The 27,182-nt window shown below is 44.6% G+C and overlaps 1 protein-coding gene and 1 long non-coding RNA gene across 8 annotated transcripts in view; both read right to left on the bottom strand.

Moving 5' to 3' along the window:
- LOC118374591 (unconventional myosin-IXAa-like) overlaps window positions 1-27,182 on the bottom strand; it is a 113,019-nt gene that overhangs the window by 20,151 nt on the left and 65,686 nt on the right. Inside the window, exons 18-25 of the mRNA XM_052515867.1 lie at window positions 25,887-26,078; window positions 20,763-20,885; window positions 18,934-19,083; window positions 10,252-10,562; window positions 7,777-9,621; window positions 6,770-6,872; window positions 6,129-6,329; window positions 5,182-5,285 (exon numbers count right to left, since the gene is read on the bottom strand). Of these exons, the coding sequence (XP_052371827.1) occupies window positions 5,182-5,285; window positions 6,129-6,329; window positions 6,770-6,872; window positions 7,777-9,621; window positions 10,252-10,562; window positions 18,934-19,083; window positions 20,763-20,885; window positions 25,887-26,078 (3,029 nt within the window). The remainder of the gene's footprint in view (window positions 1-5,181; window positions 5,286-6,128; window positions 6,330-6,769; window positions 6,873-7,776; window positions 9,622-10,251; window positions 10,563-18,933; window positions 19,084-20,762; window positions 20,886-25,886; window positions 26,079-27,182) is intronic.
- LOC127928676 (uncharacterized) lies at window positions 52-4,377 on the bottom strand. 7 transcript variants are annotated; one of them, XR_008131774.1, is made up of 5 exons: window positions 4,353-4,377; window positions 4,218-4,303; window positions 3,766-3,949; window positions 320-906; window positions 52-229 (listed from the first exon to the last, which is right to left on the bottom strand). It is a non-coding gene; the product is annotated as an uncharacterized LOC127928676 (long non-coding RNA). The 7 variants fall into 7 exon arrangements; XR_008131773.1 differs by having other exon boundaries at window positions 4,261-4,303; XR_008131775.1 differs by lacking the exons at window positions 4,218-4,303; window positions 4,353-4,377 and having other exon boundaries at window positions 320-955; window positions 3,815-3,835.

Genomic DNA, 27,182 nt, shown 5'->3' with positions numbered 1-27,182 from the left:
AACCCTGGTGGGGGGGAGACAGATCACAGCTTCATTAACCTGAACCCTGGTGGTAGGAGTGACAGATCACAGCTTCATTAACCCTAACCCTGGTGATAGGAGAGACAGATCACAGCTTCATTAACCCTAACCTGAACCCTGGTGATAGGAGAGACAGATCACAGCTTCATTAACCCTAACCTGAACCCTGGTGATAGGAGAGACAGATCACAGCTTCATTAACCCTAACCTGAACCCTGGTGATAGGAGACAGATCGCAGCTTCATTAACCCTAACCCTGGTGATAGGAGAGACAGATCACAGCTTCATTAACCCTAACCTGAACCCTGGTGGGGGGAGAGACAGGTCACAGCTTCATTAACCTGAACCCTGGTGATAGGAGAGACAGATCACAGCTTCATTAACCCTAACCCTGGTGGGGGGAGACAGATCACAGCTTCATTAACCTGAACCCTGGTGATAGGAGAGACAGATCCCAGCTTCATTAACCCTAACCTGAACCCTGGTGATAGGAGTGACAGATCACAGCTTCATTAACCCTAACCCTGGTGGTAGGAGAGACAGATCACAGCTTCATTAACCTGAACCCTGGTGATAGGAGAGACAGATCCCAGCTTCATTAACCCTAACCTGAACCCTGGTGATAGGAGAGACAGATCCCAGCTTCATTAACCCTAACCCTGGTAATAGGAGAGACAGATCACAGCTTCATTAACCCTAACCTGAACCCTGGTGATAGGAGAGACAGATCCCAGCTTCATTAACCCTAACCCTGGTGATAGGAGAGACAGATCACAGCTTCATTAACCCTAACCCTGGTGATAGGAGAGACAGATCACAGCTTCATTAACCCTAACCTGAACCCTGGTGATAGGAGAGACAGATCACAGCTTCATTAACCCTAACCTGAACCCTGGTGGTAGGAGAGACAGATCACAGCTTCATTAACCCTAACCTGAACCCTGGTGGTAGGAGAGACAGATCACAGCTTCATTAACCCTAACCTGAACCCTGGTGGTAGGAGAGACAGATCACAGCTTCATTAACCCTAACCTGAACCCTGTGTGATAGGAGAGACAGTGATAGGAGAGACAGATCACAGCTTCATTAACCCTAACCTGAACACTGGTGATAGGAGAGACAGATCACAGCTTCATTAACCCTAACCTGAACCCTGGTGATAGGAGAGACAGATCACAGCTTCATTAACCCTAACCCTGGTGATTTTTTTTTATTTTTTTTATTTCACCTTTATTTAACCAGGTAGGCTAGTTGAGAACAAGTTCTCATTTGCAACTGCGACCTGGCCAAGATAAAGCATAGCAGTGTGAACAGACAACACAGAGTTACACATGGAGTAAACAATTAGCAAGTCAATAACACAGTAGAAAAAATGGGCAGTCTATATACAATGTGTGCAAAAGGCATGAGGAGGTAGGCGAATAATACAATTTTGCAGATTAACACTGGAGTGATAAATGATCAGATGGGCATGTACAGGTAGAGATATTGGTGTGCAAAAGAGCAGAAAAGTAAATAAATAAAAACAGTATAAAAACAGTATGGGAATGAGGTAGGTGAAAAAGGGTGAGCTATTTACCTATAGACTATGTACAGCTGCAGCGATCGGTTAGCTGCTCGGATAGCTGATGTTTGAAGTTGGAGAGGGAGATAAAAGTCTCCAACTTCAGCGATTTTTGCAATTGTTCCAGTCACAGGCAGCAGAGTACTGGAACGAAAGGCGGCCAAATGAGGTGTTGGCTTTAGGAATGATCAGTGAGATACACCTGCTGGAGCGCGTGCTACGGATGGGTGTTGCCATCGTGACCAGTGAACTGAGATAAGGCGGAGCTTTACCTAGCATGGACTTGTAGATGACCTGAGCCAGTGGGTCTGGCGACGAATATGTAGTGAGGGCCAGCCGACTAGAGCATACAAGTCGCAGTGGTGGGTGGTATAAGGTGCTTTAGTGACAAAACGGATGGCACTGTGATAGACTGCATCCAGTTTGCTGAGTAGAGTATTGGAAGCCATTTTGTAGATGACATCGCTGAAGTCGAGGATCGGTAGGATAGTCAGTTTTACTAGGGTAAGCTTGGCGGCGTGAGTGAAGGAGGCTTTGTTGCGGAATAGAAAGCCGACTCTTGATTTGATATGTTTGATGTGAGTCTGGAAGGAGAGTTTGCAGTCTAGCCAGACACCTAGGTACTTATAGATGTCCACATATTCAAGGTTGGAACCATCCAGGGTGGTGATGCTAGTCGGGCATGCGGGTGCAGGCAGCGATCGGTTGAAAAGCATGCATTTGGTTTTACTCGCGTTTAAGAGCAGTTGGAGGCCACGGAAGGAGTGCTGTATGGCATTGAAGCTCGTTTGGAGGTTGGATAGCACAGTGTTCAATGACGGGCCGAAAGTATATAGAATGGTGTCGTCTGCGTAGAGGTGGATCAGGGAATCGCCCGCAGCAAGAGCAACATCATTGATATATACAGAGAAAAGAGTCGGCCCGAGAATTGAACCCTGTGGCACCCCCATAGAGACTGCCAGAGGACCGGACAGCATGCCCTCTGATTTGACACACTGAACTCTGTCTGCAAAGTAATTGGTGAACCAGGCAAGGCAGTCATCCGAAAAACCGAGGCTGTTGAGTCTGCCGATAAGAATTTGGTGATTGACAGAGTCGAAAGCCTTGGCGAGGTCGATGAAGACGGCTGCACAGTACTGTCTTTTATCGATGGCGGTTATGATATCATTTAGTACCTTGAGTGTGGCTGAGGTGCACCCGTGACCGGCTCGGAAACCAGATTGCACAGCGGAGAAGGTACGGTGGGATTCGAGATGGTCAGTGACCTGTTTGTTGACTTGGCTTTCGAAGACCTTAGATAGGCAGGGCAGGATGGATATAGGTCTATAGCAGTTTGGGTCCAGGGTGTCTCCCCCTTTGAAGAGGGGATGACTGCGGCAGCTTTCCAATCCTTGGGGATCTCAGACGATATGAAAGAGAGGTTGAACAGGCTGGTAATAGGGGTTGCGACAATGGCGGCAGATAGTTTCAGAAATAGCGGGTCCAGATTGTCAAGCCCAGCTGATTTGTACGGGTCCAGGTTTTGCAGCTCTTTCAGAACATCTGCTATCTGGATTTGTGTAAAGGAGAACCTGGAGAGGCTTGGGTGAGGAACTACGGGGGGGCAGAGCTGTTGGCCGAGGTTGGAGTAGCCAGGCGGAAGGCATGGCCAGCCGTTGAGAAGTGCTTATTGAAGTTTTCGATAATCATGGATTTATCGGTGGAGACCGTGTTTCCTAGCCTCAGTGCAGTGGGCAGCTGGGAGGAGGTGCTCTTGTTCTCCATGGACTTAACAGTGTCCCAGAACTTTTTGGAGTTGGAGCTACAGGATGCAAGCTTCTGCCTGAAGAAGCTGGCCTTAGCTTTCCTGACTGACTGCGTGTATTGGTTAGGATAGGAGACAGATCACAGCTTCATTAACCCTAACCTGAACCCTGGTGATAGGAGACAGATCACAGCTTCATTAACCTGAACCCTGGTGATAGGAGAGACAGATCACAGCTTCATTAACCCTAACCTGAACCCTGGTGATAGGAGAGACAGATCACAGCTTCATTAACCCTAACCCTGGTGGTAGGAGAGACAGATCACAGCTTCATTAACCCTAACCCTGGTGATAGGAGAGACAGATCACAGCTTCATTAACCCTAACCTGAACCCTGGTGGTAGGAGAGACAGATCACAGCTTCATTAACCCTAACCTGAACCCTGGTGATAGGAGAGACAGATCACAGCTTCATTAACCCTAACCCTGGTGATAGGAGAGACAGATCACAGCTTCATTAACCCTAACCTGAACCCTGGTGATAGGAGAGACAGATCACAGCTTCATTAACCCTAACCCTGGTGATAGGAGAGACAGATCACAGCTTCATTAACCCTAACCTGAACCCTGGTGATAGGAGACAGATCACAGCTTCATTAACCTGAACCCTGGTGATAGGAGAGACAGATCACAGCTTCATTAACCCTAACCCTGGTGATAGGAGAGACCGATCACAGCTTCATTAACCCTAACCCTGGTGGTAGGAGAGACAGATCACAGCTTCATTAACCCTAACCCTGGTGGTAGGAGAGACAGATCACAGCTTCATTAACCCTTACCCTGGTGGTAGGAGTGACAGATCACAGCTTCATTAACCCTAACCTGAACCCTGGTGATAGGAGAGACAGATCACAGCTTCATTAACCCTAACCCTGGTGATAGGAGAGACAGATCACAGCTTCATTAACCCTAACCTGAACCCTGGTGGTAGGAGAGACAGATCACAGCTTCATTAACCCTAACCCTGGTGATAGGAGACAGATCACAGCTTCATTAACCCTAACCTGAACCCTAACAGCTACAGCACATGGCTTAAAATCACAACTTGACACAGTTGGAGATCCAACCTTCATAATCCTCCAAAAGCAAACCCATGTCCACCATTTCTATTGAGTATTGACTACTTTAGATTATTATTGAGGAATCTAACCAAGAAATCAAGTGAGGCTATCAAGCCCCTCTACCTCATATGCATTGCTATCTACACTGAGTGTACAAAACATTAAGGAACACCTGCTCTTTCCATGAGACTGACCAGGTGAATTCAAGTGAAAGCTTTGATCCCTTCTTGATGTAATTTGTTTAATCCACTTCAATCAGTGTAGATGAAGGGGGGAGACAGGTTAAAGGATTTTAAACCTTGAGATCATTTAGACATTAATTGTGTATGTGTGCCATTTAGAGGGTGAATGGGCAAGAGAAAATATTTAAGTGCCTTTGAATGGGGTATGGTAGTAGGTGCCAGGGTGGTCAGTTTGAGTGTGTCAAGAACTGCAACACTGCTGGGTTTTTCACAATCAACAGTTTCCCATGTGTATCAAGAATGGTCCACCACCCAAAGGACATCCAGCCAACTTGACACAACTCTGGGAAGCATTGGAGTCAACATGGGCCAGCATCCCTGTGGAACGCTTTCAACACTTTGTAGAGTCAATGCCCTGACGAATTGAGGCTGTTCTGAGGGCAAAAGGGAGGGATGCAACTCAACATTAGGAAGATGTTCGTAATGTTTTGCAAACTCAGTGTATACTGTATTAAAATGATTACAATGGACACCATGATAGGAACAAACCTTCCATCTGACTGGGCGTTCTTGCGTATCGTGTCAACTTTGGCCAGATCTCCCGATGACATGGCCTTATGCATCTTCTTCTGTTCCTCAGAGCTGGTGGAAGGCTGAAACACCAATGAATGACACAATGTCAATGACATCATACATAAATAGATATGACAGTTAAAAGAGACTGTATATCTACAGTACTAACTGAAGTCGTGTTACTCTACATCTATGTTTTCCTATCTCACAGGAGACAGGAGGATTTTCCTCTACGCCAGTAGATGGCAGTACAACAATGCATTCCTTGACAAAATGTAGCACTTCCACAAGCCTGAGTTGTCAGTTGTACTCAAGTCTAACATTATTCAATACTGTCTATAGCTCAGTTTTTCACTAGCATACCTGACTAGCAGTATAGCTAACATGGATAGCCAGATAGCACAATAAAGACAGTTTATGTTACGCTGAAGTAAAGAGGTCAGGAATGTGTGTTAATTAATCATCAGGGAGGAAGGTCAAGGTTGAGCGATAACCTTCAACCCAGGATCCCAGGGTTCGGTCAGAGAGCAGGGCTACTGGTGAGAAGAGAAAGCTAACAGGCTAACAAGCTACAGTAACACATGCCATGGCTGATTATGCTGACAGAGAGGAAAACGGAGGAGAGTATCACTTCTGGGCTGTGAAGAAGTGAGGAGACAGACTAAGTTAGGCTAGAACCTTGATCAGGTTTTAAAGAGAAGAGTGTGTTAGCATCGTTGAAACAGTTTATGCTCGGAGGAAAAGGGAAAATCTAGTTAAAGCGTAGGTTGTTTTAGTTGAGTTGCTCGGTAGCGCAGGTCTACCTAGCCAGTGCTGAAGAGGGTTAACAGCAGGGGAAAAAAGATGGCCGTCCCAATGTGAACTTCTATTAGTTGAATTGGGGTGTAGAGGCCGAGGTTTAGGTATGGGTCTGTTTTCTTTACCATCTCTGAGTCACTGAAACACTCAAAGGAATCCTGTTTAGGGATGGTTGGGGAGTAGGGGGGAGGGGAGGAGAGGGGGGGCTTTCCGTCGTACTCGTCCTCCTCCGACTCGTCCCCCAGCGAGGAGGTCGGCGTGCGGGTCAGAAAGTCAGAGCGTGTCCGAGCCATGCGGGCTTTCTTTCTGTGGCCCGCCCTGCTGACCTGGTTGACCAAAAACGATATAACAGTTGAAACACACTCACAAACAGGCCAATGAACGCTGCTTTCCTCTTTAGGACCTGTGGATACTAGACAGGGTCTTGGATGCCCCGATGTTTCCCTTTTCAATCTGTGCAACTTTCTCTCTGTGTCGCCATCTTTTTATTCCGTCGCTCTCTCGCTCTCTAAGATGTATTTTTTAAATGAACCTTTATTTAACTTGGAAAGTCAGTTAAGAAAACATTCTTATTTTACAATGATGGCCAACCCCGACCAAACCCTCCCCTAACCTGGACGACGCTGCTCCAAATGCAAACCCTTCGAACATATACAGAAATACACACACAATATTTATTTATCAGTCTGATTATTTGATATGGACATGCAAATACACACACACACACACATTATGACAAATGTTACCGGTTCTGCCATTCACTCACCTCCTGTGTTTTCAGTCCTATGGTGGGCTTGGTGCTTGAGGAGGGGCCCTCTTTTGGGACTGCTACAGGCTTCTCTTGATTGACAGGCTTCTCCTTGTCAAACCTAAAACATATAGAGTCATTGAGTCAGGGAATGAAGAGGGGGTTAAAGCCGCAATATGTAGCTTTTAGAGCAACCTGACCAACTTCACATAGATATGTGAATTATAGATCTGTCATTCTCATTCAAAGCAAGTCTAAGAAGTGGTAGATCTGTTCTATGGGCACTATTTCTTTGCCTTTTGTTTAGCATCTTTTACTTTTGGTTTTGTACACCAGTTTCAAACAGCTGAAAATACAATGTTTTTGGTTATGGAAAATATATTTCACAGCGGTTTGGATGATACAATGATTCTCTACAATCAGAGTTATTGTTGTCATAAACTGAAATTAGGCGAACTATTAGTGATTTCTGCATTCTGTACCTTTAAGTTTCTGTGAAATAGTAAATCATTATTCCAAACCAATTCATTCTCAAGCAACACCTATTTTTCTGATGTTTTTTTAAACTTCTATAACTTTTATGTGAACTATGCATCTATTAGGGCTCTTGGTTTCTTTTCAGAGGTTAAGAATGATGTATGACATACGTTTTTAGGAATAATCTCCCATGTGTATCAATGTTTAGTTGGGTAGTTAAGGCCCTTACAGTACATGATAACTCCATGTGTAGTTGGGTGGTAAAGGTACCTATGGTACATGATAACTCCATGTGTAGTTGGCTGGTAAAGGTACCTACGGTACATGATAACTCCATGTGTAGTTGGCTGGTAAAGGTACCTACGGTACATGATAACTCCATGTGTAGTTGGCTGGTAAAGGTACCTACGGTACATGATAACTCCATGTGTAGTTGGCTGGTAAAGGTACCCTACAGTACATGATAACTCCATAGCTGGATTCAATACTCACTTAGAGAACGCCACTCTGTCTTTGGGCGCAAAGAAGATGTTTTCCGACATGTCAGTCATGCTGATGCTGGTGCCCTGATTAGCTGGGGCCTTCTTGGGAACCCTCCCTCTGGCTCCTCCTCCCCAACCTCTCTGGACTCCAGGGTCAAATTTGGCGCCCAGCCATCCGCAATGGGTCTCCCATCCCTGGTCTTTGTTTTGGGGGCTGAGGGAGGTGGAGGGAGCCGGGCCTGGTTGGGTTGGGCCTTGTTGGGCTGGGCCTTGTTGGTCTCAGGATGGGGCATGGGGACACTCTGGGTATCCATCGGCCCAGGAGGAGAGAGGTATGCATGGGCAGCGGACACAGACTGGGTCCTGGAGGGTGGAGCAAGAGCCGGGGCTCTCTCGATGAGAAGGGAGCTGGGTCTAAGGGGCCTGGTAGATGTAGCTGCGGTTGCACTCCTGTCTTGGGGGGGCCCTCCCTGCCGGCTCTGCTGAATCCTGACCAGGGCCTCACCCCTCTGCTTCTCCAACAGTTCTCTCTCGTGCTGGGCGAAGTGGTGCCGCTGTCTCTCCAGAACCTCCTTCTGCTTCCGGATCTGGTCCATCATCTCCCGCTCGTTCTGCTGCTGCAGGTGCCGCTGCCTCTCCTCCTTTTCCTCGTTCAGTCGTTCCAGCTTCTCCAGGACCAACTGGTTGGCAGCCGGGACAGGGGTGGGGCCAGAGATGGGGATGACTGGGGCGGGATCTAGTGGTGGAACGGGTGCAGGGACTGGTAGCCGTGGCGATGAAGGGGATTCGCCGGTTTGTGCCGACCCGTCACGAACCTCTACAGGGGGAAGACGAACGACGGCACCACCGAGCTCCTCCTGATCCAGGGGGGTTTCCTTCTGCATGCTGATGACCACAACCACAGGTCGCCGTGACAATTCCCGCCTTTGTTTGATTGACTTGAGCTGCTTGGTGACGATGGTGGTACTAGTGGTATCGGCCTCGAGGGGTCGCGAAGAGTCATCGCCAAGACGATGGGTGATGACCAAGCTGCCATCAGTTGACGGGACGTAAAAGGTAGGGAGGTAGTTCTCTATCTTGGGCGGAGGTGGAGAGGCGGCAGCCGGTTCTAGCTTGGCCTGACTCTGACTGTTTGGAGGTGGGGAGGCGTCATCGGACACAGAAACGCTGGGAGGCTCCTTCGACACGAGGCTGACCTCCGGGGCCTGCTCCAGCTGCACTTCAGAAGAGAGGGGGGAACCAAGCTCCTCCTCATCTGCCAAAGGTGCACTCTCCCTGAGTATCTCGTCATCCATGCTGAGTAGCTCGAAGCTGCCCTTGGAGCTCTGGCTGTCGGGGGTTCCGGGTCCCTGGGGGGAGCGGCGAGGAGGGGTGGTGGTGAGGGCCAGCTCGGCCGACCAGCGCCTCTCTTCAGAGGGGGAAGAGGCCCCACCACTGCCTGTGGCCCGCACCTTGAGCAGCTCCAGGCTGAACTTGGCCTGCTCCAGCTCCCTCATCCTCCGGCTCTCCCTCTTGGCCCTGGTGGTCCTCTGGCAGGGCTCGTCCAGGGTCCTGGTCCTCTCTCTCACCACCACAGCGGCTGTCGATGAAACTGGCGGTGGTTCCGACTGGGCCCTACCCGAGCTCTCTGCGGCCCTCGTCACTCCTCCCTCACCTCCTATTTCTACACCTCGTCCCTCTTTTACCCTCTCCTCCTGGCTGTTCAGTCTCTGGAGGCTCCTTTCCCGCTCCTTGTATGAGCGGTCCTCCCATGTGCTCAGGTCCAGGCCCATGATCCTCACTGGCAGTTCGTCTTCTTCTGGCGAGAGGCGCGTCTGTCCATTCTGCAGCAGCTGCTGCTGTTGTTGACTCTCTCTCTCCCTCAGCCTCTGCTCTTTCTCCCTCAGTCTCTGCTCCTTCAAATGCCCGAAGCTGTCAATCAAGGAAGCATGGTTACAGCTAAACCAATCACAAGGCAACACCACACCTTCATTAAGTCTTCCTTGTTCCTTGACACAAGACAGACTAGACACTTAAAAACATATCACAGTCTCTTCCTGTTGAATGTGTGAACTCAAAGTGGCAGCCTTAATGGGAGAATGTCCTCCTCTAGCTCAGCTGACTGTTGCTACTTTGTTCTGGGTGTTTATGTAACAACATTATCTGAACAGGAGACTTTTCAGCTGGCAGGCCATGAATACGAGCACGTCACCAGCTACGACTGGACGTGGAGGAGGATTGGATATAGAATTATGACCAATAAGTACAGTGAATTAACTTTGCAGCAATTTCCAATCTCATTGCAAGAATGTTTCCATCGATGAGTTGAAGTTATGGAGGCATGGAAGTTCAGATGGTCTTCTGTGGCTACACTGCCTTCATCAAATGTTCCATGGCATTTCATATTGATTTCCATAATGATTCATAAGCATCCAGAAACAGTAATGAAGCAAGCTCAGCTGCAGATAGAAATGTAATATGTAGAACAGACTATTCACTCTCATGTCATGTGGAGAACCACGTCTGCTCTAAAACATTCTGCAACACTTCACATTAGTTTACCTCTGTCTGGCCAGGTAGCCTTTGCCCACTGCCTGTAGCAGCGTCATGGTGCCACGCAGTCGCAGGAAGGCCTCTCTGGCCATGTGGCAGCGCCAGGCTGTCTGGATGGCGAGTGCCGCCCCCTCCCGTTCTCGCCGCTTCAGCAACGCCCTCCACTCCCTCTGCAGCAGCAGGGACGCCTCCCGCCACAGCCCGTACCTCCAGCGCTCCTTGTACCCCCGCCAAGCTGTCTGGATGCACAAGGCTGCCCCCTCCTGGATGCTTGGGTCGTAGTCATCCTCCTGCTTGGACTGGTAGGCACGCCACCATTTCTGTGTGAGGGGAAGTATTTTTTTAATTGAACCTTTACTTAACTAGGCAAGTCAGTTAAGAACAAATTCTAATTTACAATGACGGCCTACACAGGCCAAACCCGGACGACGCTGTAGGTGAGATCAGAGCTGTGGATGTTACCACATTTATAGTATGATGGAATTTATTGGATTTGAGTCCATTCTTCTGTAGCAACGTCCAATCCCAACCCCCAGGACCTAGGAGGCTAGGTGTGTTAGGGGGCTTAGCAGTATTAGGAGGGCCTGGGGGGCCAGGAGGCAAGGTGTTTTAGGGGGCTTAGCAGTATTAGGAGGGCCTGGGGGGCTAGGAGGCAAGGTGTGTTAGGGGGCTTAGCAGTATTAGGAGGGCCTGGGGGGCTAGGAGGGGCTGGGATTTGGCACTACTGTATAAAATAATGTTTAGTATAGTCAGGGAAAATGTTGTCATAACAGGACACAAAGCTATCCAAACTTGGATGACTACACAAAGAGCAAAAGCAGGCTCAGCAGAGATACAAGAAATGCATGAACTGTTTGACAGACCTTTTGTTCTCCTGCTCTGGGAACATTATCACAACTCCTCCATAAGATGCTTTATTTCCTTTTGTTAGCTCTCTCCCTCAGTCTCTGGCTATTAACACTTCTACCCATTGATTGGATTTATTTTTATTTTCAAGCAGACAAAACACCCGAGTCTCTTTCCAAAGGACCAATGAGGCGTTTCCAGTGTGAACAGATATAATACGAGGCCCTCTCCAAGCAGGGAAGTGTTGAACAGATATAATACGAGGCCCTCTCCAAGCAGGGAAGTGTTGAACAGATATAATACGAGGCCCTCTCCAAGCAGGGAAGTGTTGAACAGATATAATACGAGGCCCTCTCCAAGCAGGGAAGTGTTGAACCGATATAATACGAGGCCCTCTCCAAGCAGGGAAGTGTTGAACAGATATAATACGAGGCCCTCTCCAAGCAGGGAAGTGTTGAACAGATATAATACGAGGCCCTCTCCAAGCAGGGAAGTGTTGAACAGATATAATACGAGGCCCTCTCCAAGCAGGGAAGTGTTGAACAGATATAATACGAGGCCCTCTCCAAGCAGGGAAGTGTTGAACAGATATAATAAAGGGCCCTCTCCAAGCAGGGAAGTGTTGAACAGATATAATACGAGGCCCTCTCCAAGCAGGGAAGTGTTGAACAGATATAATACGAGGCCCTTCCAAGCAGGGAAGTGTTGAACAGATATAATACGAGGCCCTCTCAAGCAGGGAAGTGTTGAACAGATATAATGAACATTGCATTTTGTTACACTGTTTATTCACACTGAATATCTAGGCCCTCTCCAAGCAGGGAAGTGGTGAACAGATATAATACGAGGCCCTCTCCAAGCAGGGAAGTGGTGAACAGATATAATACGAGGCCCTCTCCAAGCAGGGAAGTGTTGAACAGATATAATACGAGGCCCTCTCCAAGCAGGGAAGTGTTGAACAGATATAATACGAGGCCCTAACTCCAAGCAGGGAAGTGTTGAACAGATATAATACGAGGCCCTCTCCAAGTTTAGGGAAGTGTTGAACAGATATAATACTGAGGCCCTAACTGAAGTTTAGGGAAGTTTGGATAACTGATAGTTTAACAGGGACACATTAAATTAGGGTTAACTGATAGTTTATACGGGGAACAAGGGTAGATGCCCTGATCCACTGTTATTTTGTGTTTCGTTTGTTGTTTCTTTTATACTGTTTTTCACACTGTGTATTCATTTACTGTATTCTTCACATATATCTCTTTCTAATATATCTACTACTGAACATTGCATTTTGTTACACTGTTTATTCACACTGAATATCTATATACTGGATTCCTGTCATAGCTCACTGTAATATATCTACTGCTGTACATATTCTTAAGTAGATATTTTAGGTGTAAATACAGATTGCTTTTGGATAACTGATAGTGTATACGGGATTAGTTTGGATAACTGATAGTGTATACTGGATTAGTTTGGATTACTGATAGTGTATACTGGATTACTGATAGTGTATACTGGATTACTGATAGTGTATACGGGATTAGTTTGGATAACTGATAGTGTATACGGGATTAGTTTGGATAACTGATAGTGTATACTGGATTAGTTTGGATTACTGATAGTGTATACTGGATTAGTTTGGATAACTGATAGTGTATACGGGATTAGTTTGGATAACTGATAGTGTATACTGGATTAGTTTGGATAACTGATAGTGTATACTGGATTACTGATAGTGTATACTGGATTAGTTTGGATAACTGATAGTGTATACTGGATTAGTTTGGATAACTGATAGTGTATACTGGATTAGTTTGGATAACTGATAGTGTATACTGGATTAGTTTGGATAACTGATAGTGTATACTGGATTAGTTTGGATAACTGATAGTGTATACGGGATTAGTTTGGATAACTGATAGTGTATACTGGATTAGTTTGGATAACTGATAGTGTATACTGGATTAGTTTGGATAACTGATAGTGTATACGGGATTAGTTTGGATAACTGATAGTGTATACTGGGATTAGTTTGGATAACTGATAGTGTATACGGGATTAGTTTGGATTACTGATAGTGTATACGGGATTAGTTTGGATAACTGATAGTGTATACTGGATAACTGATAGTGTATACGGGATTAGTTTGGATTACTGATAGTGTATACGGGATTAGTTTGGATTACTGATAGTGTATACTGGATTAGTTTGGATAACTGATAGTGTATACTGGATTAGTTTGGATAACTGATAGTGTATACTGGATTAGTTTGGATAACTGATAGTGTATACTGGATAACTGATAGTGTATACGGGATTAGTTTGGATAACTGATAGTGTATACGGGATTAGTTTGGATAACTGATAGTGTATACTGGATTAGTTTGGATTACTGATAGTGTATACGGATTAGTTTGGATAACTGATAGTGTACACTGGATTACTGATAGTGTATACGGGATTAGTTTGGATAACTGATAGTGTATACTGGATAACTGATAGTGTATACTGGATTAGTTTGGATAACTGATAGTAACTGATTAGTTTGGATAACTGATAGTGTATACTGGATTAGTTTGGATAACTGATAGTGTACACTGGATTAGTTTGATAGATAGTATACTGGATTAGTTTGGATAACTGATAGTGTATACTGTTTGGATTAACTGATAGTGTATACTGGATTAGTTTGGATAACTGATAGTGTACACTGGATTAGTTTGATAGTGTATACGGGTTTGGATTAGTTTGGATAACTGATAGTGTATACTGGATTAGTTTGGATAACTGATAGTGTATACTGGATTAGTTTGGATTACTGATAGTGTATACTGGATTACTGATAGTGTATACGGGATTAGTTTGGATAACTGATAGTGTATACTGGATTAGTTTGGATTACTGATAGTGTATACGGGATTAGTTTGGATAACTGATAGTGTATACTGGATAACTGATAGTGTATACTGGATTACTGATAGTGTATACTGGATAACTGATAGTGTATACTGGATAACTGATAGTGTATACGGGATTAGTTTGGATAACTGATAGTGTATACGGGATTAGTTTGGATTACTGATAGTGTATACTGGATTACTGATAGTGTATACTGGATTAGTTTGGATAACTGATAGTGTATACGGGATTAGTTTGGATAACTGATAGTGTATACTGGATTAGTTTGGATAACTGATAGTGTATACGGGATTAGTTTGGATAACTGATAGTGTATACGGGATTAGTTTGGATAACTGATAGTGTATACTGGATTAGTTTGGATTACTGATAGTGTATACTGGATAACTGATAGTGTATACGGGATTAGTTTGGATAACTGATAGTGTATACGGGATTAGTTTGGATAACTGATAGTGTATACGGGATTAGTTTGGATTACTGATAGTGTATACTGGATTAGTTTGGATAACTGATAGTGTATACTGGATTAGTTTGGATTACTGATAGTGTATACGGGATTAGTTTGGATAACTGATAGTGTATACTGGATAACTGATAGTGTATACTGGATAACTGATAGTGTATACTGGATAACTGATAGTGTATACTGGATAACTGATAGTGTATACTGGATAACTGATAGTGTATACGGGATTAGTTTGGATTACTGATAGTGTATACTGGATTAGTTTGGATAACTGATAGTGTATACTGGATTAGTTTGGATAACTGATAGTGTATACTGGATTAGTTTGGATAACTGATAGTGTATACTGGATTAGTTTGGATAACTGATAGTGTATACTGGATTACTGATAGTGTATACAGGATTAGTTTGGATTACTGATAGTGTATACTGGATTACTGATAGTGTATACTGGATTAGTTTGGATTACTGATAGTGTATACTGGATTACTGATAGTGTATACTGGATTAGTTTGGATTACTGATAGTGTATACTGGATTAGTTTGGATTACTGATAGTGTATACTGGATTAATTTGGATTACTGATAGTGTATACAGGATTAATTTGGATTACTGATAGTGTATACTGGATTAGTTTGGATAACTGATAGTGTATACTGGATTACTGATAGTGTTAAATGTATACTGGATTAATTACTGATAGTGTATACTGGATTACTGATAGTGTATACTGGATTAGTTTGGATTACTGATAGTGTATACAGGATTAATTTGGATTACTGATAGTGTATACTGGATTACTGATAGTGTATACTGGATTAGTTTGGATTACTGATAGTGTATACTGGATTAGTTTGGATTACTGATAGTGTATACTGGATTACTGATAGTGTATACGGGATTAATTTGGATTACTGATAGTGTATACTGGATTACTGATAGTGTATACTGGATTAGTTTGGATAACTGATAGTGTATACTGGATTAGTTTGGATAACTGATAGTGTATACTGGATTACTGATAGTGTATACAGGATTAGTTTGGATTACTGATAGTGTATACTGGATTACTGATAGTGTATACTGGATTACTGATAGTGTATACTGGATTAGTTTGGATTACTGATAGTGTATACTGGATTACTGATAGTGTATACTGGATTAGTTTGGATAACTGATAGTGTATACTGGATTAGTTTGGATAACTGATAGTGTATACTGGATTAGTTTGGATTACTGATAGTGTATACTGGATTACTGATAGTGTATACTGGATTACTGATAGTGTATACTGGATTACTGATAGTGTATACTGGATTAGTTTGGATTACTGATAGTGTATACTGGATTACTGATAGTGTAAACTGGATTAGTTTGGATTACTGATAGTGTATACTGGATTAGTTTGGATTACTGATAGTGTATACTGGATTAGTTTGGATTACTGATAGTGTATACTGGATTACTGATAGTGTATACTGGATTAGTTTGGATTACTGATAGTGTATACTGGATTACTGATAGTGTATACTGGATTAATTTGGATTACTGATAGTGTATACTGGATTAGTTTGGATAACTGATAGTGTATACTGGATTAGTTTGGATAACTGATAGTGTATACTGGATTAGTTTGGATTACTGATAGTGTATACTGGATTAGTTTGGATTACTGATAGTGTATACTGGATTAGTTTGGATTACTGATAGTGTATACTGGATTAGTTTGGATTACTGATAGTGTATACTGGATTAGTTTGGATTACTGATAGTGTATACTGGATTAGTTTGGATTACTGATAGTGTATACTGGATTAGTTTGGATAACTGATAGTGTATACTGGATTAGTTTGGATTACTGATAGTGTATACTGGATTAGTTTGGATTACTGATAGTGTATACTGGATTAGTTTGGATAACTGATAGTGTATACTGGATTAGTTTGGATTACTGATAGTGTATACTGGATTAGTTTGGATTACTGATAGTGTATACTGGATTAGCTCTGACATTCCGGATTTCTTGTTTCTAGTTTTTGATTATTATTATTTGTGTACTTGTTTGCCAATTTTGCTGCACTGTTAGGCTCTAGTTACACAAGCATTCTGCTGCACTGTTAGGCTCTAGTTACACAAGCATTCTGCTGCACTGTTAGGCTCTAGTTACACAAGCATTCTGCTGCACTGTTAGGCTCTAGTTACACAAGCATTCTGCTGCACTGTTTTTGCTCTTATTTGTTACACAAGCATTCTGCTGCACTGTTAGGCTCTAGTTACACAAGCATTCTGCTGCACTGTTAGGCTCTAGTTACACAAGCATTCTGCTGCACTGTTAGGCTCTAGTTACACAAGCATTCTGCTGCACTGTTAGGCTCTAGTTACACAAGCATTCTGCTGCACTGTTAGGCTCTAGTTACACAAGCATTATGCTGCACTGTTAGGCTCTAGTTACACAAGCATTCTGCTGCACTGTTAGGCTCTAGTTACACAAGCATTCTGCTGCACTGTTAGGTTCTAGTTACACAAGCATTCTGCTGCACTGTTAGGCTCTAGTTACACAAGCATTCTGCTGCACTGTTAGGCTCTAGTTACACAAGCATTCTGCTGCACTGTTAGGCTCTAGTTACACAAGCATTCTGCTGCACTGTTAGGCTCTAGTTACACAAGCATTCTGCTGCACTGTTAGGCTCTAGTTACACAAGCATTCTGCTGCACTGTTAGGCTCTAGTTACACAAGCATTTCGCTGCACTGTTAGGCTCTAGTTACACAAGCATTCTGCTGCACTGTTAGGCTCTAGTTACACAAGCATTCTGCTGCACTGTTAGGCTCTAGTTACACAAGCATTCTGCTGCACTGTTAGACTCTAGTTACACAAGCATTTCGCTGCAACCGCTAAAATATCTGTCCAACTTTAGACGCGACCAATAAACATTGATTTAATTTTGATTTGATCCTGGAGTGCCATTGCAGGGTTTCATTCCAACCAGGCACCACACCTCACTCTACTAATCACCTCCCCAACTGTGCTCGTTAATCAATATAAGTGATTGGCTAATTCACACCAAGGTCTCAAAGATCTAAAGCAAAGCAGGCCAACTGAAAACCCTGAAGTACCGATCCTCGAGGTGTGTTACATCCATTCCCATTCATAGCCAACTTCTCTAGTACAACAATGTCCCTGTTTATGAAAGGACTTAGTGTTTGGTTCCTGCTGGATACTGTAACGGAACTGAATCAACAATTGCATAATTACTAGGATCAAATATCTGGCCTAAGTCTTAGATTGTGATCGTGAAAGTTGAATGACATCCAAAACAAAGTTGAGGAACGGTCAAGAGAAATAGTTTAGATAATTCACAGAATTTTCCACAAAAATAAATTGTGGGGTTTTGTAGGATTACTGAAAGAGCTCTGAATCTAAACATCCCTCCATAACACATACAAATTAAATATCTTGCTGGCCCATCAAAACCGGGCTGAGCAAGATTGCACAGATGAGGACTGACACACAACATTGGGATGAGAAGCATTCCTGCCTCAGTTCAATAACACAACTTCCCACTTAAATCCATTTACTAAATACAAAATAAATATCACATATACATACAAACTCCTACGTATCAAGCCTGGATGTACTATAGATCATTTACACAGTTAATGTCACCAACTATGGTGCTGAGAGCCACAGAACAGGGTGTACAGACTTTCTACCAGCCCTGCGCTAACACACCTGATTCAACTAACCAAGACCCTGTTTGCATGCAAATGTAATGAAACAAAAGCCTTCATGCTCCTGGGTGACGAGGCTATAAGAAGGAGACTGTCCCTGGGTGACGAGGCTATAAGAAGGAGACTGTCCCTGCCCCTGGGTGACGAGGCTATAAGAAGGAGACTGTCCCTGCCCCTGGGTGACGAGGCTATAAGAAGGAGACTGTCCCTGCCCCTGGTGACGAGGCTATAAGAAGGAGACTGTCCCTGCCCCTGGGTGACGAGGCTATAAGAAGGAGACTGTCCCTGCCCCTGGGTGACGAGGCTATAAGAAGGAGACTGTCCCTGCCCCTGGGTGACGAGGCTATAAGAAGGAGACTGTCCCCCCTGGCTGTCCCTGCCCCTGGGTGACGAGGCTATAAGAAGGAGACTGTCCCTGCCCCTGGGTGACGAGGCTATAAGAAGGAGACTGTCCCTGCCCCTGGGTGACGAGGCTATAAGAAGGAGACTGTCCCTGCCCCTGGGTGATGATGGCTATAAGAAGGAGACTGTCCCTGCCCCTGGGTGATGAGGCTATAAGAAGGAGACTGTCCCTGCCCCTGGGTGATGAGGCTATAAGAAGGAGACTGTCCCTGCCCCTGGGTGACGAGGCTATAAGAAGGAGTCTGTCCCTGCCCCTGGGTGATGAGGCTATAAGAAGGAGACCCCTGGGTGATGAGGCTATAAGAAGGGAACGGTGGTTACCTGGATAGTTGTGGCAGCCAGTCTCATCCTGGTGAAGTGTTTCCTCTCCAGCAGGGCCCTGAAGCGGCGCTGCAGAGTGACGATACGGTTCAGGACTTCCCTGTGAAGCAACGCCTGCAGTCGCTGACGCTCCACCTCCCGCAGGAACACCTGACAGTGGACACAATGAGTGGCACATCATACACACACACACTCTCACTGTTCAAGTATGGACCTCCCCCTCCCTGGATGACCGAACACAGGAGCAACAAGAATTTCAGGTATGGGAGCTATGGGCTGCTAATTATAGACATCAAACCAAAGGAATAGTGCTGGATCCATCTATGTGTGTGTGTGTGTGTGTGTGTGTGTGTGTGTGTGTGTGTGTGTGTGTCAGAGGTACTGTCCATTCTTGGGGTATGTTCTTTATAACATCCTGTCTCCCAGAAAGACTACAGTGCTGGTAATATAATGTCACTGCTCCTTATTTTTCTGTTTCTCTATTTAACTAAGTTCAATAACCTAAAGCAGGGCCGAATCTCCACCCCCCCCTGTGGTGACTGAAACTGATGGTCAACTACCATTCATCAAGACAAACATGACGGACCATTTTGTCTTCTGACTATAAGGACAATGCAAGGCATGTCTGTCCTGTTGTAGTATAGTTCATTAGCCCAGCACCTGTGTTTTAAGGATGTGCATTTGGCCACAAACGTTTCTATAGATAAGGCTAGTCTAAATGTGTCAAATAAAACAGATCAGTGCCTTGTGGCAAATCCTCATATCACCTTTGGGGTACAATATACTAGAGAAAACAAGACAATTGGATACAATTGTTGATACCTTGACTAAAAAGTCTCAATTTTATCCCTTCCTCTTGGTTTTAATCTACTATAGTGACAGGCAGCTGGGTGAATAGTACCATGGTTTAAATCTACTATAGTGACAGGCAGCTGGGTGAATAGTACCATGGTTTTAATCTACTATAGTGACAGGCAGCTGGGTGAATAGTACCATGGTTTTAATCTACTATAGTGACAGGCAGCTGGGTGAATAGTACCATGGTTTTAATCTACTATAGTGACAGGCAGCTGGGTGAATGTCTCTCTATAGTGACCATGGTTTAATCTACTATAGTGACAGGCAGCTGGGTGAATAGTACCATGGTTTTAATCTACTATAGTGACAGGCAGCTGGGTGAATAGTACCATGGTTTTAATCTACTATAGTGACAGGCAGCTGGGTGAATAGTACCATGGTTTTAATCTACTATAGTGACAGGCAGCTGGGTGAATAGTACCATGGTTTTAATCTACTATAGTGACAGGCAGCTGGGTGAATAGTACCATGGTTTTAATCTACTATAGTGACAGGCAGCTGGGTGAATAGTACCATGGTTTAAATCTACTATAGTGACAGGCAGCTGGGTGAATAGTACCATGGTTTTAATCTACTATAGTGACAGGCAGCTGGGTGAATAGTACCATGGTTTAAATCTACTATAGTGACAGGCAGCTGGGTGAATAGTACCATGGTTTAAATCTACTATAGTGACAGGTAGCTGGGTGAATAGTACCATGGTTTAAATCTACTATAGTGACAGGCAGCTGGGTGAATAGTACCATGGTTTTAATCTACTATAGTGACAGGCAGCTGGGTGAATAGTACCATGGTTTTAATCTACTATAGTGACAGGCAGCTGGGTGAATAGTACCATGGTTTTAATCTACTATAGTGACAGGCAGTAGGGAATAGTACCATGGTTTTAATCTACTATAGTGACAGGCAGCTGGGTGAATAGTACCATGGTTTAAATCTACTATAGTGACAGGCAGTAGGGTGAATAGTACCATGGTTTTGCCAACTTGGTATCCATCGGGAGCAAGGTCCACCTGGCCCAGATACTGTCCGATGCCTTCCTGGGTGGCACTGGTGCCCTCGGGTAGCAGCACGCGGAAGTGGCGGATGAAATCCTGCCAGGCAAGTAGAGGGAAAATGAGAAACACACACAAAAAACAGTTATTATAAATGTAGGAGGCAGTCCTCTTAACGGCCACGGTCTCTACTGGTTGACTCTTCTCTATGTACTGATCAGCTGTTTGACTGGCCTTCTCTCCATTGGTCTGAATCTGTCGCAGGGAGCACAAAACACTGCAGCCCCTGAGGATTGGAGCTGTTCATTTCTAAGTGACATCACCAGCGAGTCTGAGGACAAGATCCAGTTCGGGGCACATGTGGTTTTAGGTATAGTCCATGGTGATATTTACAGGGAGACTAACTAACATCACCAAAAAAAGATTCACTCTCCCACTCCTCCAAACGGAGACCCGTTGTCTGATGTCAACACAGTAGGGCAGTCTGGGAAACCAGTGAAAGCTGTAGGGGTGTGGCTGACTGACTGGGAAACAGATGCTGTGTTTTTACAATTACCCCCACAGGGCCGAGTGTTTCATTACAGACTATAGAGGCCCTGTTCTCCACCATGACCTCAGGACAGTCTTCAGAAGATGACACGCGCTCCAGATATTTTTCATCATCACAGAGGACCGCAGCTCTAATCTGTCAGGGGAATTCAGATAAATGACAATGTCAGGCTGAGGCTAAAACTAGCCCGTGTTGTGAGTAAGTTAATGAGCGTATGGGCGGGGCATTTCTTCTCGTTTCACCGTCAAGGTTGTGTATTACAAACGTTCCATCACAGTGGTTTTTCCCGGTGATCTAATGTTTGGCTTCCACAGCTGTAAACACTAGCTCAACGGTTCCTTACAGGACAAGCAATACACGAAAATAAAAGGTGATGCTACTATAAAACTGAAGGATTTGCTAAAAGTACAGTAACAAGCTAGACACTAGACAATCTATAACATTATTGTGACATTACTGTACCCAACTAGTCATATTCAAATGCAACCTAACTTAAGAGCACTGTCCTAATAGTCCCACAATGCTATCATACAAACATCAAACTTAGTCTTCGAGACAATATGGCCACCACTTCAAATCGCAAGCAAGTCATTTCTTACAGCAGACGCCATTGTTTGCTCAATGAATAGCACAATAAGTTGCATACAACTGATCCCAATCACCAAGCCAACTGAAACACAGAAAGAAGTGGAAACAATGACTCAGATGTTGGACTTGACTCGGAGGTTGCTGAGCAACAGAGGACATGACTCGGAGGTTGCTGAGCAACAGAGGACATGACTCGGAGGTTGCTGAGCAACAGAGGACATGACTCAGAGGTTGCTGAGGAATAGAGGAAATTGCACCAGGGCTCGAGTCCACACCACCTTTAGACAGAACGAAAATGTTAATGTCGTCGCTAATGAGTGACTGAAACTTGCACTCTTTGTTTCATGTTTACAGGGGAGAAGACCAGCAGATTAACACTGACTAATGTCTACGATGTGAGTGTTTCTAGGAGAGAAGACCGGCAGATTAACACTGACTAATGTCTACGATGTGAGTGTTTCTAGGAGAGAAGACCGGCAGATTAACACTGACTAATGTCTACGATGTGAGTGTTTCTAGGAGAGAAGACCGGCAGATTAACACTGACTAATGTTAACACTGACTAATGTGTGAGTGTTTCTAGGAGAGAAGACCGGCAGATTAACACTGACTAACGTCTACGATGTGAGTGTTTCTAGGAGAGAAGACCGGCAGATTAACACTGACTAACGTCTACGATGTGAGTGTTTCTAGGAGAGAAGACCGGCAGATTAACACTGACTAATGTCTACGATGTGAGTGTTTCTAGGAGAGAAGACCGGCAGATTAACACTGACTAATGTCTACGATGTGAGTGTTTCTAGGAGAGAAGACCGGCAGATTAACACTGACTAATGTCTACGATGTGAGTGTTTCTAGGAGAGAAGACCGGCAGATTAACACTGACTAATGTCTACGATGTGAGTGTTTCTAGGAGAGAAGACCGGCAGATTAACACTGACTAACGTGTCTACGATGTGAGTGTTTCTAGGAGAGAAGACCGGCAGATTAACACTGACTAACGTCTACGATGTGAGTGTTTCTAGGAGAGAAGACCGGCAGATTAACACTGACTAACGTCTACGATGTGAGTGTTTCTAGGAGAGAAGACCGGCAGATTAACACTGACTAATGTCTACGATGTGAGTGTTTCTAGGAGAGAAGACCGGCAGATTAACACTGACTAATGTCTACGATGTGAGTGTTTCTAGGAGAGAAGACCGGCAGATTAACACTGACTAATGTTAACTGACGATGTGAGTGTTTCTAGGAGAGAAGACCGGCAGATTAACACTGACTAATGTCTACGATGTGAGTGTTTCTAGGAGAGAAGACCGGCAGATTAACACTGACTAATGTCTACGATGTGAGTGTTTCTAGGAGAGAAGACCGGCAGATTAACACTGACTAATGTTTAACACTGATGTGAGTGTTTCTAGGAGAGAAGACCGGCAGATTAACACTGACTAATGTCTACGATGTGAGTGTTTCTAGGAGAGAAGACCGGCAGGATTGTATCTAACACTGACTAACGTCTAATGTGAGTGTTTCTAGGAGAGAAGACCGGCTGACTAACACTGACTAATGTCTACGATGTGAGTGTTTCTAGGAGAGAAGACCGGCAGATTAACACTGACTAATGTCTACGATGTGAGTGTTTCTAGGAGAGAAGACCGGCAGATTAACACTGACTAATGTCTACGATGTGAGTGTTTCTAGGAGAGAAGACCGGCAGATTAACACTGACTAATGTCTACGATGTGAGTGTTTCTAGGAGAGAAGACCGGCAGATTAACACTGACTAATGTCTACGATGTGAGTGTTTCTAGGAGAGAAGACCGGCAGATTAACACTGACTAATGTCTACGATGTGAGTGTTTCTAGGAGAGAAGACCGGCAGATTAACACTGACTAATGTCTACGATGTGAGTGTTTCTAGGAGAGAAGACCGGCAGATTAACACTGACTAATGTCTACGATGTGAGTGTTTCTAGGAGAGAAGACCGGCAGATTAACACTGACTAAGAGAAGACGTTAACTGACTAACGATGTGAGTGTTTCTAGGAGAGAAGACCGGCAGATTAACACTGACTAATGTCTACGATGTGAGTGTTTCTAGGAGAGAAGACCGGCAGATTAACACTGACTAATGTCTACGATGTGAGTGTTTCTAGGAGAGAAGACCGGCAGATTAACACTGACTAATGTCTACGATGTGAGTGTTTCTAGGAGAGAAGACCGGCAGATTAACACTGACTAATGTCTACGATGTGAGTGTTTCTAGGAGAGAAGACCGGCAGATTAACACTGACTAATGTCTACGATGTGAGACAGACCGGTAGATGGGGTAAATTAGGGATGAGAGTGTGTGTGCATGTATGTATGTATATATGTTTGTGTATGTGTGTGTGTGTGCGTGTGTGTGTGTGTGCGCGCGTGTATATATAAACTCAGCAAAAAAATAAATGTCCCTTTTTCAGGACCCTGTCTTTCAAAGATAATTCATAAAAATCCAAATAACTTCACAGATCTACATTATAAAGGGTTTAAACACTGTTTCATATGCTTGTTCAATGAACCATAAACAATTAATGAACATGCACCTGTGGAACGGTCGAGAAGACACAAACACCTTACAGACAGTAGGCAATTAAGTCACAGTTATGAAAACTTAGGACACTAGAGATACCTTTCTACTGACTCTGAAAAACCAATAGAAAGATGCCCAGGGTCCCTGCTCATCTGCGTGAACGTGCCTTAGGCATGCTACACAGCGCCGTGAGGACTGCAGATGTGGCTAGGGCAATAAATTGCAATGTCCGTACTGTGAGACGCCGAAGACAGCGCTACAGGGAGACAGGATGGACATCTGATCGTCCTCGCAGTGGCAGACCACGTGTAACAACACCTGCACAGGATCGGTACATCTGAACATCACACCTGTGGGACAGGTACAGGATGGCAAAAACAACTGCCCGAGTTAGACAAGGAACGCACAATCCCTCTATCAGTGCTATGACTGTCCGCAATAGGCTTAGAGAGGCTGGACTGAGGGCTTCTAGGCCTGTTGTAAGGCAGGTCCTCACCAGACATCACCGGCAACAAAGTCGCCTATGGGCACAAACCCACCGTTGCTGGACCAGACAGGACTGGCAAAAAGTGCTCTTCACTGACGAGTCGCGGTTTTGTCTCACCAGGGGTGATGGTCGGATTCGCTTTTATCGTCGAAGGAATGAGCGTTACACCGAGGCCTGTACTCTAGAGCGGGATCGATTTGGAGGTGGTGGGTCCGTCATGGTCTGGGGCAGTGTGTCACAGCATCCTCGGACTGAGCTTGTTGTCATTGCAGGAAATCAACGCTGTGCATTACATGGAAGACATCCTCCTCTCCTCCTCCCCTCCTCACTCATGTGGTACCCATCCTGACATGACCCTCCAGCATGATAATGCCACCAGCCATACTGCTCGTTCTGTGCAAGATTTCCTGCAAGACAGGAATTTCAGTGTTCTGCCATGGCCATCGAAGAGCCCGGATCTCAATCCCATTGAGCATGTCTGGGACCTGTTGGATCTGAGGGTGAGGGCCATTCCCCACAGAAATGTCCGGGAACTTGCAGGTGCCTTTGTGGAAGAGTGGGGTAACATCTCACAGCAAGAACAGTCAAATCTGGTGCAGTCCATGAGGAGATGCACTGCAGTACTTAATGCAGCTGGTGGCCACACCAGATACTGACTAATACTTTTGATTTTGACCCCCCTTTGTTCAGGGACACATTATTAAATTTATGTTAGTCACATGTCAGTGGAACTTGTTCAGTTTATGTCTCAGTTGTTGAATTTTGTAATGTTCATACAAATATTTACACATGTTAAGTTTGATGAAAAACTCATTGATAGTGAGAGGATGTTTCTTTTTAGTTTGTGTGTGTGTGTGTGTGTGTGAGTTTGAGTACGTGTCTGTGCATCTGTATAAAACTGCTTACCTGGAAGGTGTACTTGATGCTGTAGCCTGACTGGCGGATGCGCACGGTCTCCAGCATACCCGTGTAGCGGAGCTGCCTGAGCACCAGGCCCTCGTTGAAGCGCAGGGGCAGCTTCTCTGCATTAGAACGGATGCATTTGACAAAGTAGGGCTCTGATTGGCCCAGAGTCTCCATCAGCTTATTGAGAGAGGCCTGTGGTAGGACAGATCAGGGGTGCCATCATTAGTCCAAAACATTTATTTAAAAAAAAACTGTTAACATCTCCAAACGGAAAACATTTCTATTGGACAATTTCAGGTAGGCCCCTCCCTGTTTCGTTTGCTTCTGTTTGGTTCCTAGTGAATACATACCAGGGCATTGACTTCACCAAAAACATATTAAAACATCGTATAAACAGACAGAAATACACGGACGGCTCACTGGCTTTGTTGGTTTTATAGCAGGGAGGAGTGGTTTTGTTGGTGTACTGTGGCTTGTTTTATAGCAGGGAGGAGTGGTTTTGTTGGTGTACTGTGGCTTGTTTTATAGCAGGGAGGAGTGGTTTTGTTGGTGTACTGTGGCTTGTTTTATAGCAGGGAGGAGTGGTTTTGTTGGTGTACTGTGGCTTGTTTAATAGCAGGGAGGAGTGGTTTTGTTGGTGTACTGTGGCTTGTTTTATAGCAGGGAGGAGTGGTTTTGTTGGTGTACTGTGGCTTGTTTTATAGCAGGGAGGAGTGGTTTTGTTGGTGTACTGTGGCTTGTTTTATAGCAGGGAGGAGTGGTTTTGTTGGTGTACTGTGGCTTGTTTTATAGCAGGGAGGAGTGGTTTTGTTGGTGTACTGTGGCTTGTTTTATAGCAGGGAGGAGTGGTTTTGTTGGTGTACTGTGGCTTGTTTTATAGCAGGGAGGAGTGGTTTTGTTGGTGTGTTGTTTTACTGTGGTTTTTTTATAGCAGGGAGGAGTGGTTTTGTTGGTGTACTGTGGCTTGTTTTATAGCAGGGAGGAGTGGTTTTGTTGGTGTACTGTGGCTTGTTTTATAGCAGGGAGGAGTGGTTTTGTTGGTGTACTGTGGCTTGTTTTATAGCAGGGAGGAGGGTTTTGTTGGTGGTTTGTTGGTGTTTTGTTGGTGTACTGTGGCTTGTTTTATAGCAGGGAGGAGTGGTTTTGTTGGTGTACTGTGGCTTGTTTTATAGCAGGGAGGAGTGGTTTTGTTGGTGTACTGTGGCTTGTTTTATAGCAGGGAGGAGTGGTTTTGTTGGTGTACTGTGGCTTGTTTTATAGCAGGGAGGAGTGGTTTTGTTGGTGTACTGTGGCTTG

This window comes from Oncorhynchus keta, unplaced genomic scaffold, assembly GCF_023373465.1.
Source record: "Oncorhynchus keta strain PuntledgeMale-10-30-2019 unplaced genomic scaffold, Oket_V2 Un_scaffold_3208_pilon_pilon, whole genome shotgun sequence".
In the NCBI taxonomy this organism is placed as follows: Eukaryota; Metazoa; Chordata; class Actinopteri; order Salmoniformes; family Salmonidae; genus Oncorhynchus; species Oncorhynchus keta.
The sequence above is the reverse complement of the archived record's forward strand: the minus strand, read 5'-3'. Positions and strand labels throughout refer to the sequence as shown.